The sequence below is a fragment of the Nymphaea colorata genome, chromosome 4 (genome assembly GCF_008831285.2).
Source record: "Nymphaea colorata isolate Beijing-Zhang1983 chromosome 4, ASM883128v2, whole genome shotgun sequence".
Classification (NCBI taxonomy): Eukaryota; Viridiplantae; Streptophyta; class Magnoliopsida; order Nymphaeales; family Nymphaeaceae; genus Nymphaea; species Nymphaea colorata.
This window is the reverse complement of record NC_045141.1, coordinates 9,610,063-9,623,129: the sequence shown is the minus strand read 5'-3', so window position 1 is coordinate 9,623,129 and position 13,067 is coordinate 9,610,063. Positions and strand designations below refer to the sequence as shown.

The 13,067-nt window shown below is 39.9% G+C and overlaps 1 protein-coding gene across 1 annotated transcript; it reads right to left on the bottom strand.

The window, feature by feature from the left end:
• Positions 1–3,729: 3,729 nt before the first annotated feature.
• LOC116252816 (shikimate O-hydroxycinnamoyltransferase-like) lies at positions 3,730–9,006 on the bottom strand. The gene is made up of 3 exons (XM_031627371.2): positions 8,684–9,006; positions 5,298–5,713; positions 3,730–4,845 (listed from the first exon to the last, which is right to left on the bottom strand). The coding sequence occupies exons 2-3, from the start codon at positions 5,703–5,705 to the stop codon at positions 3,940–3,942; spliced, it is 1,314 nt and encodes a 437-aa protein (XP_031483231.1). The 5' UTR covers positions 5,706–5,713; positions 8,684–9,006; the 3' UTR covers positions 3,730–3,939.
• Positions 9,007–13,067: the final 4,061 nt, after the last annotated feature.

Here is a 13,067-nt window from a genome sequence, read left to right as displayed (position 1 = left end):
TTATCTACTCAAAGTATAACAGTAATACTATGATGCATGTTTAACTACTCTTACAGTAGTATAACTCATATAAAATGAAGGAGTTATAGAGTGGTTGATCATGTTAATAAGATGTTGGTCATGGATAAAGGCCTAGTTATAGTAGGAATGTGATTTCAGATAACATGCAGATTTGTACGAACTTGAACAGCCTACCTCCTTCCTGGAATATGGTAGTCACTGTCTTAACTCTTTAGTTTGATACTCTAACTCTAGAGAATCTCTCCATTCAGTTAGCTATTTAGGAAGAACACCTGGCCAAAAGAAAGAATGGAAAACTAATGATAGTCCAGGATAAACCTACCAATAGTCATGTGTTAGTAAGGCCCAAACAATTTGTATTGTGATGTCATGGGAGTTGGATCATATTGACTCAATGTTGGGGGCACTATGAAGAGGAACCTAGTATCTCTTCCTACTCTGATTGGGAAAGACTTTGAAGTTTGTTTTGTTCCAGGGAAAGTCACAGTTGAAAAACATGAGAGGATTATGTTCAAAAGGAAACATTTATAAGAACATGGCATGTTTAAGCTTAACGAAATGCATAAAGCTTTAGGTTCTGCTTATATTAACTGTTCATTGAGTGTGTGTGCAAACTTATGACATGAAAGATTTAACCATTTAAGCATTAATAAAATGAAGACTCTACCACAATAAAGTATAACACCCGAAATCAATATAAATGATTTTGTGAAGTGCGAGTCTTGTTTATAGGGAAAGATGTCAAGGAAAAGTTTTCCATCAGAATTAATTTGGGCCACTTATCTATTGGAGATTATCCATACAGATATTTGTTGTGGACCTTTCAGGGTCCAAACACATAGTGGCATGTTATATTTTATAACATTCATTGAGGACTTTTCAAGATTTGGTTATCTTTACTTGATCAAACATAAATATCAAGCACTTGAAAAAATCACGGAATACAAAAATGAAGTCGATAGATAACTTGACAAATTTATCAAGGTTATAAGGGCTGATCAAAGTAGTGAGTATACATCAAATGAATTCCTCGAATACTGTAAAGACCTTGGAATTTCTAGACAAAGAACAATACCTCGAACTCTACAATAAAATAGTGTCATTGAAAGGTGTAACAGAGCTCTCTTGAACATGGTAAGATCTATGTTGGCAGGTACACAATTACCCAAAATATTCTTGGGTGAAGCTGTATTAATAGCTATGTATACGACAAACCGAGTATCTTGCAAAGCAATCGCAACCACTCTTTATGAGAGATGGATTGATGTGAAACCAGATATGAGACATCTCAAGAGATGCAGATCTGTAGGTCATGTGAAAATTCTATATTCAAAAATAGATAAACTAGATAATAAATATGTAAGATGTTTGTTTATTGGATATTCGAAAGGATCCAAAGGCTACAGATTATATCACTCGACTATGTGACTTATCGAAAGTAGGGATGTAAAGTTCTAGAAGAACTCAATAATAAGGACAATGATCCAGTGGCAGATCAAACCAATCTACTACATGATCTGATTTATTTAGAGGAACAGAGTGTCGCGATGAACCGATCATAGAATAGTTTGGTAATGAACCAACTGAGCATGAACCATTTGAGGAACAATCTGGGAATAAACCAACTGGGAAACAGTTTGATAATGAACCAACCAATTTGGGTACCTCATCTTCTCAAATTTTGATAGGTCATAAAAGACAGAGCTCCTACTTCATATTTGAATTATTACTACGTATATTTAAAAGTGGAGCTATACTATTTAACATATATTAATGAAATGTCGGATAATCTAACATATGATGAAGCAATGAATTTGCATGAATTATCAGATTGGGTAAATGCTATGGATGCGGAAATTGAATCCATAGAAAAGAATAAAGTTTGGGAATGAGTAGATCTTCCTAAAGAAAGAAAACTCATTGTATGTAACTAGACGATAAAGAAAAAGTATAAGGCTGACGGATCAATCAAGAAATTTAAAGCAAGACTAGTGATGAAAAGTTTTTCCCAAAAGGAAAGAATTGATTATTTAGAAACTTATTCATCTGTTGAAAAATTTGCATCAGTTAGAATAATTTTGGTTGTACCAGACTTATATGACTTGGATATTTGTTAAATGGATTTTAAGACTGCATTTCAAAATGGTGAGTTATAAGAGACTATATATGACTCAACCACTAGGATGTGTCATCGTAAAAAATAAAGACAAAGTGTACAAGTTGAATAAATCTTTGTACGGTTTGAAGCAGTCACCTAAACAATGGTATTTTGTCTTTCATAAGCCAATTAGTAAACTTGAATATGTAACAAATCTGCCAGACCACTATGTATGTTTGAAAAAGTAGGAGTCTCTTTTGCATCTTGTCATTATATGTCGACGACATTTTACTGAATAGAAATTATAACAAAATGATACTCAAAACAAAGATCTTGATGTGCGAAAACTTTGAAATGAAGGACATGTGTGAAGCATCCTATATATTAGGAATAAAGATCACTCGAGAAAGAAACTCAAGGATTCTGAGTTTGAACAAAGAACAATATATTGATTATATCTTAAAGAAACTCTGAATGCAAGATTGCAAACTTATTGAAACTCTCATAGCTAAAGAAGAAAATATAAGCAGAAGTAATTGTCCTAATCAAGGACAACAGAAATTAAATGTTTCATATACTCAGACAACTTAATGTATCTAATGTTATGCACAGACATAAGTTTTCCTATTGGTCATGTAAGCCGCTACCAAAGTAATCCTGTTTGGCATCACTAGCAAGCTGCAAAAAGAATTTTTTGGTATATTAAAGGAATGAAAGGGCTGAAATTGCCCTTCCAATCTAATGAGTTAACATTAGTTGGTTACTCTTATGTAGATTTTGTTGGTTGTAAAGATGACAGTAAGTCTATATCTAGATATGTATTTCTCTTTAGAGGTAGAGCGATAGCTTGGTCCTATAAGAAACAGGGGTGTGCTGCTCGGCACACACAAGAAGCAAAGTATGTAGCGTGTAATGTCACAACTACCTTTGTTGTCTGGATAAATTATGATCCCTTAACTAATAATGTTATTTGAAATGAAATCAACCAATGAGCTATTTGCATCTCCATGTTGAACCGCACATGTGAAAATGTTTAAATGAGAATGAAGATAAAGAAACAGTGCTCAAGAGCTCTGTCAGAAATGGGCTTAATTCTTTACTCTCATCATCACTCTGGTGATCTATAATATTCCTGATCTTGTTAAACAAATCTAACCTTGCAGAGAAATCTTTGATGAGATATTCAAGTTATTCATCAAATTTAAACTATCTGAATATTTATCAGGACCCCAACTGAACAATATTCTTGGGACCACAGAAAATTGGTGATCCATACCTGTACCAAATACGACAAGTTCTGGTTTGGTGGTGGAAGAAACAGAACCAATTAAATATTCAAGTCGGATTCCCTCCCGCGTTCATCAAATAAACTGAGGAAATTTCTAGGCTAAACCCATGCCAATCTAGTCCTAACAAATTAATACTGATCAGATAAAACATTATATATAAATAAACAAACATGAAATTACAAAGTATGGACCGGGATTGGTGAGACTGATCAAGAACCGCTTTCCCCTCAAACAAGAAGCTTGTGCTGATCACTATCCCAATATACAACTTTATTTTTCTTGAATAGGATCAAGGTGCACACGGTTTGTTGGTTTAGAAAATAAGAAGGAATGCACCAGGAATTATATAATCAAGTGTATCTACAAAGGAAAGATAAATAAGATAAAGAAGGAACGAAAAAAAGGCTCATCAATACAGAAAGACGCAAATATTAAAGAGTCTTTGGGGTACTCTGTGATTCAGAGGGGCCATAGAACTACATTCTACAGACGTCCATCCAAAAAGAGAAGAAAATATTGGGCTTATGAGGTTTATATATCATATATGAATTTCTCAAACAGGCGCATGTGGTCAGGTTGCAACGCGATGGCTAACGAGAGGGTCCCATCGTTGAAAGGGCTGGGAAGCATAAAGGCCAGGCCCTCATAAGCTATGCCACCGGGGCCCATGAAGATTGGTCTGCCCCACCCGAAATCCGCGTCGTGGATTGGCAGCTTGGTCCAGCTGGTGATGCCCAGGTTCGGGCACCGGAACGTGTGCGCCCCACGGACCAGCTTGCTCAGGTCCGGCTGCAGCTCAAGGTAGTCCAGTGCCGATCTCAGGTACTCGTCATCCATCCGCATCAATGCCTCGTGGATTCGGCTCGCAGCGTAGTACGTGGGCCTGGTCGTCAGGTCGCCGGATAGTGCTACCGGCGTTGTCGTAAAGATGACGTTGCCGAAGTAGCCGGGTGGCAGCACCGGCCTGAGCCGCGACCGGCCATCAGTGGCTATGTACAGCTTGCTCTCTTGGTCATGGTCAAGGCCCCTAGCCTTGCAAACGCATCTCCAAACGTGACCGGCCAGCATCTCGTAGGAGCTGTAGCTCGCGGTGTTATCCCCTTCCTTGGCCTTGCTCTTAAGGGCAATCTGCTGGTCTCTGGTGAACTTGAAAATCGCGACGGATGCAGGGACATTTTGGCCTTTTTCCGGCAGAACCTGTAACTGTGCCTTGGTTTTCAGCGGCGGGGCTGGCTGGTATTCTATGTGAGGGAAGGAAGGCCTCGGTGGATCTCTTGCCCTTAGGAGGGTCCTGTCTATGAAGGGGGGGAAATTTACGTCCATTCCACGCGCGATGTCGGACCAGGAGTTGACGAAGTGCAGGCCGGAGAAGCCGTCCGCCACGTGATGCTGCATTCCGACGCCGAGAGAGACGCCTCCGCACTTGAAAAACGTAACCTGCCAAACCCAAACATGCCTAACCCTGGTGAGACTTAATACCACATCAACCTTATCAGCAGTTCCCTGTAGAAGAAGAGCGTTGTTCATATTGCAAACAAAGATCATCGATAGACATGGCTGGAAGAGTAGGGCCAACGTCTAAGGCCAAAAATTGGACCCTTGTCCTGATCCAGAACCAACATTGAACCTAATAAAAGTATTTTCAGTTCTTTAATTCTCCTCCCCTTGTTTTTCGTTTTATGCTGGAGAATCACAGGGTACGGTTAGGATTTGGATTGTCCACTGGATTTGGTTGATATTGCCTAGAGCTAACAAATCCATCAAATGGTATACGGATCCATATCCGGTTTTAAAAAAAAAAATGCGACAGGAAATACTTTTACCGAGAAAAGCGAGCTTCATATAAGGAAAGGAAATGGAAAAGCTTGTCACGAACAAGGCTTGTTTACCTGGAGAACCAAGAGCGGGTAGGAAGAAATGTCCTCTGTGTAGTCAATTTTGGGTATGAGTTGCTTGAGCTCCATGGTGGGAGCAAAATCTCCAAAATCATCCACCTCGGCCTCGGCAATGGCGTCGACAAAGAGAACGCCGTGGCCGTTGCAGTTGATCTCGATCCGGCCGTCCTCGTCTCGCCTGAGCCTCCCGGCCATGGGGTAGAACGGAACCAGCGCTCTGCTCAATGCCTCTTTCAGTATCTTAGTGTCGAAGAAGTTGTGGCTGCCGTTGGGCCTGTAAAAGTAGACGCTGGGCGTGTGCATTCTCGGCACCACAAGGTCCACGTTTGAATTCCACAGCCCGCCCTGTGGGGTCTCGGACGCGGGGCGGACCATTGTTGAGCTTCTGATTGTGATCTTCATCTTCCTAACTGATGCAACAAAGTAAGAATTGGTTTGAGTTCTATAACCAATATTATAAAGTACATCAGTAGCACCAACATGCACAGACAAGCAATGGAAACAAAAATGCTTTTGGTTTGGGGACAGAAATTCATAAATTTGAGGGATTTCATTGCTACTTTCACACAGAATGAAATTACTATCGTGACATACGCTTTTTTCCATATATCGGGAAAGCGTAACGTCATTACAACGTAGAAAAGAAACATCGTATGACGTTAGCAATACGTTAGTATTTCATTTATTGCCAAACAGTGGGCATACGACACCCAGTTCTTGTGCTAGTGATAAAACCTCGGAATATGTACAGGAAGAATGCAAACAGTTTTCGATCAATTCATCAAACAGTTGGTGAGCATCTTATTGTGGCAAGTCTTACTGCAACTCTTAACCGGATAAACAAGTGGAGATTTTGAAAGATGCGGTTTCTGCTTTTGTTTCTTAAAAGTGCGAACAGGGGCATGGCGTGGAGGGCGGCTTAATTCTAGGAATTGGTTTTTTCTTTTTTCTATTTCCTTTTGTTCTAGCTTTCCTGCTAACGGGACAGAACTTCTTACCGACTACCAACCATTGTGCGTCTGAATTGGTGAACCAACCTAATTAACTTTGAGCTTCAATTATTGCCGACAGTAACCGTGGGCGTTCATTCCTTAGGAAAATGATTTCGGCTCAGAATATTTTCATTTTCTGCCCTGATGAGGATATGAAAGCATAGATCATTTTCAAGTGACAGATGCATCCATTTATTTGTCTGAAGAATTCGACAGTAACCGTTTGTCTAACTTCGGTTTGGCCATCATCAAAAGAAATCACTTGTTGAATAACGCGTTCTTTGGACTCTCTCAATTGATGTAGGAAGAAGCAACGTCGTTATAGGGAAGGACGAATCCCTACCCCACTCACCAACCCAAGGAAGGAGAACCATTTTCAAAGCATTTGATTCTCACCAACCCCACCAACCACTGGAAGGAAGAAAAGTGAGACGCCTTCCCCCATCATTGTCTCACGTACACGCCTGGCCCAGTCCAAAATGACGAGAAGGAAGATTTCGGCAGCCACCCACAGTCAAAAGTCCAACACGACCCCAACCCCGACGTTTCTTCTCGTGATAATTGAGATGAGAGGGGCAAAGGAACCTTGCCTCACGTATATCTCTCTTTAGCTGCATATTTTACAAAACGAAGGACTCAACGCCAAGTTTGCCTTGACGCGTATAAATTTGGGACTTTCTTAACTCCGATTCAAGTTTTACGCCAAATAGTAAAATTATAAAAAAGTTTTTAAAAAAATAAAAAAAGTATATTCCCTTCCTTTGCTTCGGAATGGAGCTAGTAATTCTTAATTGGGAGGCTGAACAGTATTCTCAAAACTTTTAAAAGGGTCAAATTATGTTTTTCAAAAATTTTACAGTGGCCAAATTTTAAATCTTTTAAATTAAAAACTTCAAATTTTGTGTTTTCTAAATCTGAGTTTGGAGGGGGAGGAAGGGAGTGGGGAAGAAATGAATTTTCATTTGTTTGGAGCATTTATATGTATAACAACTAAATATATCAAAATATTAAACTAACTTTGCGGCACCGGTGTGGGCACCATGGCTGTCAGGTGAGAGACGAAACCCTCCCTTTATACTATTCCCAGGGTGTATCAGCACCCCATGATTGTGCACGCAACTAGTGCATCGGCTGCTTCATGAGCAGTCATAGTTCGAATCCTACAAGCATCAGCTTGTTGTCTTAACGCCATCATACTAGGCTGGGAGTTGTGCAAAAGTAGTCATTCTCAACCATTGGTAGATCAGAAAAGTTCCATCTTGAATTCAGATTAATAACAATTTTGAATTTTCACTCGAGGTGTCTCGCACAATTCCCTGACGCATTTTTTACCAGATCCAAGCGTATGTGGTCCTTACATTCATGAGCCGCAACACAAAGCGACGGCAAGGGCACTCGAATGTTGCCAGTACGAGTATCTAAGGCAAGTCCTTTCTGACAAAGACTCCGAGATAACTTCCGCGCTTTGCGAACCCATTTATTTTATGTTGGTTCATTTAAAGCTTGAACATTAATAACAACTTAAGAAACTGAGATACTAAGATTGACCTGACTGAGGCGCCGGTTTGGTCTGAATCAGGAAGCCGATAAGATTGACTACAATACTCTTCTTATAAAATAGATGTGGTATTCCTTTCAATTACAGCCTTGGGAAAAAAAACTGGCAAAGATTATGATTACCAATAATTGAATGTCATTTTTTATGCACGGAAGCCGAGTCCTAGACGGGCCTTTCGAAACATTCCTGAAGCCCTTCCCATATTGAACGGAACCCGCCTCTTTTCCAGTGTTCTTTCGTCGATCTGCATCTGCAGATTGATACGAACCAGTTTGCCGATGATGAAACCTGACTTTTCGGCTGCGAACTACTTTCTTCAATTATATTACTTTAAACACTTTGGAATCTTCGAAAGTTAGACAGAGCTAAGTCGTACTTAATTAATTAGTTCAGATTGGGAAGTTGATTCCCACCATTGTATCGACTTCAATCATATAAAATTCAGGCCCTCTAAGGAGATTTAAAAGGGAAAGAAGGGAAAAGCCAAAAAAGAGAAGGAACGCTCTGCATGCTGCAGAATTTGCTGCATATACAGAATTCCAAGAATTGGAAGCAGGAAGCAAGTCACTCTTCTGGGCGATGAAAGAAGTGGAAGTTGAGCACGTCTCCTGGCAGTCATTCCCAAAGAGACAGGAAGGCTCATGTGGGAAGTGATTTGGGCGGACATGCGAGGGCTCGAAGGCATGTTGGTTTCCCAATATTCGCAGAAATTACTCGATCGATTAATATTTCTAACCAAGCCAAAACCACATCAATTTCAAAAAGATGGCGCAACCGAAACCCCAAAAGCGAAAAGGGAAAAGAAACACAGAAGAACAGAAATCGCATACCTTTTGTGATTGAATTCCTTCAGTTCCCAAAGAGATGAAATTTTGAGAAGATGGGCTCTTCCCAAAGCTTGAGAGGATCACAGGAGTCCGGAGAAGAGAACTCCAAGGATCCTGAAATTTCTGGAGAGGCTCGGTCGGGTTTAATACAGAACGCCACCCCTACCAACTTTCGAAACGAATAAAAAATTCGGTCGGAATGGAAAGTGGGAAGAAACTCGAGAGAGAGAGAGAGAGAGAGAGAAGGAGAGAGGCTTGCACACCTACCGAGAGTGACAGGATAGGAAGGAAGAAATTAGCGAGAAGAAGGTTGGCCTTCTTGGTGGACTCTCGCCACCAGCACCTCTATTTAAAAAAAAAACAAAAGGCAGAAAGAGGGCGAGAGGATCGCCATCGTCCTTGGCTTTATTTACGGAAGTTGCCCCATGCCTTAGCCCCTTTTCTGATAAACTAATGCCATTTGATTTTCCCGTGGCAGTTGGGTTGATAGCGGTTGGGGGTGGGGCGCCTAGCCGGCCCCACATGTTGGCCTGTCCAACAATATAAACCTTTAGTTGCACCCTTAAATCGTAAAAGCTTTTACTCTACAATATATATTGTGAGACTTTGCCCCCCCTACTAATCAACCATTAATTCACCTAGGTGACTGATTAACTTGATCAAAATAAATAAATAAGTACATTAACACGTACGTTCTAGAAATACTTGTTGATCATCATTGCGTGTTCCTCGGTGGGAAGTATAACTCGTATTATTTGGTGGGGTGGGAGTGAAAACATAGATTATTAAGTGACCCAAATATGTGGCAATTTTATCGCAATTCATAGCTCAGACATATGGGTATTTTAGTAAGATCCTCGTACCTATGTCACCATGCCAACACGCAAAGCAAGTAGTTGGATACACTTGGATACTTTTTTAGCAAGTAGTTGGATACACTTGGATACTTTTTGGATTAAAAAGAAACCAAAATACTTTTCTTTTTACTTAATTTATCTTGTTTCTAACATTGTCTTTATTATGTTCTTGCAACTTATTGGTCATCAATATGCATTAGTACTTGTTGATTTCAATCTTGCTTTGATTTTAAATTTTTGTGGTATTTGCATATATACACACATATACTCAACCATCATTTTATATTAAATTTTCTTAGTGTCCTTACTTGTATATTCATACTTGTATCTGTACCGTAACTGGAGCCATGTGATCTAGATTCTTAAGTGGGATCAACATTAGTTCTCTACTTCCAATGCAAGTTGTGGGGGGGAGGGCTCCTGGATATGTACCCCAAAAAATGAGATACACAAAACATGCAAAATGGGTACCAAAAAATGTATGATTGCTAAGAACTTACAAAGGATAGGTGCCCCAAAAAAACCCAATTAAGTTGTGATCCTTACGGTGCACAGCCATAACATGTCAAAGGAGGGGTTGCTTTAGAGAAATCTAAACCTACCACAATGAGCATGCAAAGTAGAGTGCATGTGCTTCTGATAGGGCGGCGCTGAACTAGGTCCCATACCAATTGATGGGACTCCATTTAGATGACTTGGCGAGATGACTAGCAATACCTCGACTACTAGAGGCTATACAAAATTTCGCCCCATGGGACAACAACCCCGGCTAAACAATGTCCTGGGACGAGGTATAATAAAAGGGGATAACCCCTCCCAAACACTCAAATGACTACAAAATACAAGTCAAGAAAGTTGTACACATGCGTTTGATACAAATTATTGTTTAGCCTCATTCAACAAACCATTCAACCATTATCTGCCAAACCATGCATACAATCCCTATCGAACAAACCACACCAACTTCCCAGGACGGGTAGGCAAGGGTAAGAATCGAAACTAAACCTCCAACCCTAGGAGTCTTAGGCAAGTCTGGCAAACTCAGCGGCCATAGCCCCAAACCAACCAAGTCCCTCGTGTCTATAGGGTGAAGGGATGATCTCACCAACCAGGGCCACTCCCGGTGCCTCTTCGTAGCGTGATTCGTCCGTGTAGAGGTAAATCAGCTTCCAAAGGCTCGGCTAGACCGCTACAAAGCTTGGCACATTTCATATGCGCTCGACCTCAAGCCCTCTCGAGTGCACCTCGCAACTGTTCCAAAGAATCGGCACAAGTCTAATCATAACTAGAATGAAGATGTGCTAGTGAAGGTAAGTCACCTGGGAGGATCTCAATCCCATTTCAAATGGAGAAATCAGAGAAGCGATGTTGTTGTGGCACATATGAATCTACAGCAGGTTGACTTTGTCGGCAATGGTGAATAGAGGATAGCTTTGCCGATAGTTGAAGAACACTGTTGACTTCTCCTGCAACGCTAGAGATAGCGTCAAAAAAGACACGCCTCGATATCATGGTGACTTCTTTATTCCCTAACACTAGCATATCCTTCTTCTGTGAGGTTTCGGCCTGGCGAATGACGTGTGAAATCCATAAAGAGGACAACCTCTGTAAGATATCCTGGCTATAGAACACGATTATGTCATGTGTAGTAGCTCCCATCAAAGGGAAGCAGAGTTCAAGATCTGGACCATGAAGAAGATGCGATAGAATACCCCATCCCGAATTCTCTGTCTAAAATCGAATGGTTTTACCGTCTTCCACCTTCCACTAAATCATATGATTAACATCATTCCACTCACTAAGGATATTTTTCCACGACCATGAGTATAAGGATTTCGACCTATAAGTCCACATACTCTCCGATCCAAGATATTTAGTATGCATAAACTTTGCCGATGGTGAGATGGAAGTTCGGGCGTGTAAAGCTAGATAGATCATTATGACCTTTATTAAGAAAGTGTAGATTGTGAACTTGTACCCCGCCTTCTTCAATAGGGTAGCACAAGCCCTTCCATTTAATAAGATGCAGCTTCTCTTATTGATCCATGTCAGCTCAAAAAAATCGGTTGCATATGCTTTCTATTCACATCACAGCTGCGGTGGGGAGACGGAAGGCCATCATCCAATAATTGATGATTTGGCTGACCACATGCTGCCCGAATATGAGAGAAGTTTGCCTTTCTATCCTAGAAGTTTGCCTTTCTATCCTGCGAGCTTTTTCTCCACCTTATCTATTAGTTCAGCACAAGTCTCCATATTCATTTTCCTCACAAATAATGGAGACCCAGGTAAGTAATGGGGAGGGAGGACAAGTCCCAGCCAAAGATTTGAGTTGCTCGAATAATTTTCTCCCTATTCACATGGAATGGGATAAATGTAGGCTTTTAATTTATCTACATTGATGTCTTTAATTTAGGTAACTATTTTGTTCGTTTCACACGAAGAAAGAGGGGCAAAGCATGTTCTTCTAAGTCAACATTTTCATCCCAAATTAATTACACCGAGGCGGCAATCCCTTCTGCAAAAGAAATTTCTTTGTCGGTAACTACTATATGTACAGATAGGAAAAAAGCTCACCCAAGTGGAAAGCATGTATAAGATCCGGTCGCCACCAATTTACTTAATAATTTGCCGTGGCACTCTATTGTTCAGAGTCCGCCAACTGAGTTGTCAATCAATCCTATTCTTCACATAGGTGGCAAACTCTCATTCTCGAGTGGTGCAAGCACCCCTCCAAAAAGAAGGTGGGAGTTGAGGTATTTTAGTGATTTTTAAAATAAATTATCTTTTTTGCACTTTCGACTTCTTCACGACTTTTTTTATTGTTATAGAAAATAATTGCCTTTTTATGATGAGACGTATTCTGGTTATTATGTCAAGTGTGGTTGTATAATTTTTTGTGCACCAGTAGAGAAGATGCGAATAACCAGCTCCGGGCAAAACTCATACCAATGGATTCTTAGGCACCCATGAACACGTTAGCGACAAATTTGTTGTTACTTGAATAGAACTGGAAATTCGTAGAAAAGTAAAACACATCTTGAAGGGGGCACTTTATTTTTTTTTTCAAAAAAAAAAAGAAAGACTATTCTTAGAAAACACTTTAAGGAAGCATGATGTGATTGTGGATATTATTTTTAGTTCAGACAGTCGAATACTAAACACAATTTATAAATAAAAACTTGGTATTCCTGAAACGCATATTATACAAATGCATGTATGCTAAGTGAACAAAGCATTCTTCCTACTGAATTCCTTCTGAAGTTAATTTTATTTATGACAAGAAATTTTCACGCCGCCTTTATATATAATATAGGACGATTCAATGTTACCGTAGGTTAAAAAAACAATACTATTCTTAAAGAATACGTTAAGGAAGCATGATGTGATTGTGGATATATTATTTTTAGATCAGACAGTGAATACTAGACACAATTTATAAATAAAAACTTGGTATTCCTGAAATGCATATTATAAAAGCATGCATGCTAAGTGAACAAAACATTCTTCTACTGAGTTCCTTCTAAAGT

What these genes read in the sequence shown, in the direction of transcription:
- LOC116252816 (XM_031627371.2), bottom strand. Translation starts at nt 5,705, where the DNA reads ATGAAGATCACAATCAGAAGCTCAACAATGGTCCGCCCCGCGTCCGAG. An exon ending in ACCCGCTCTTGGTTCTCCAG is followed by an intron (nt 4,846 to 5,297) that starts GTAAACAAGCCT and finishes TGGGTTTGGCAG; the next exon opens with GTTACGTTTTTCAAGTGCGG.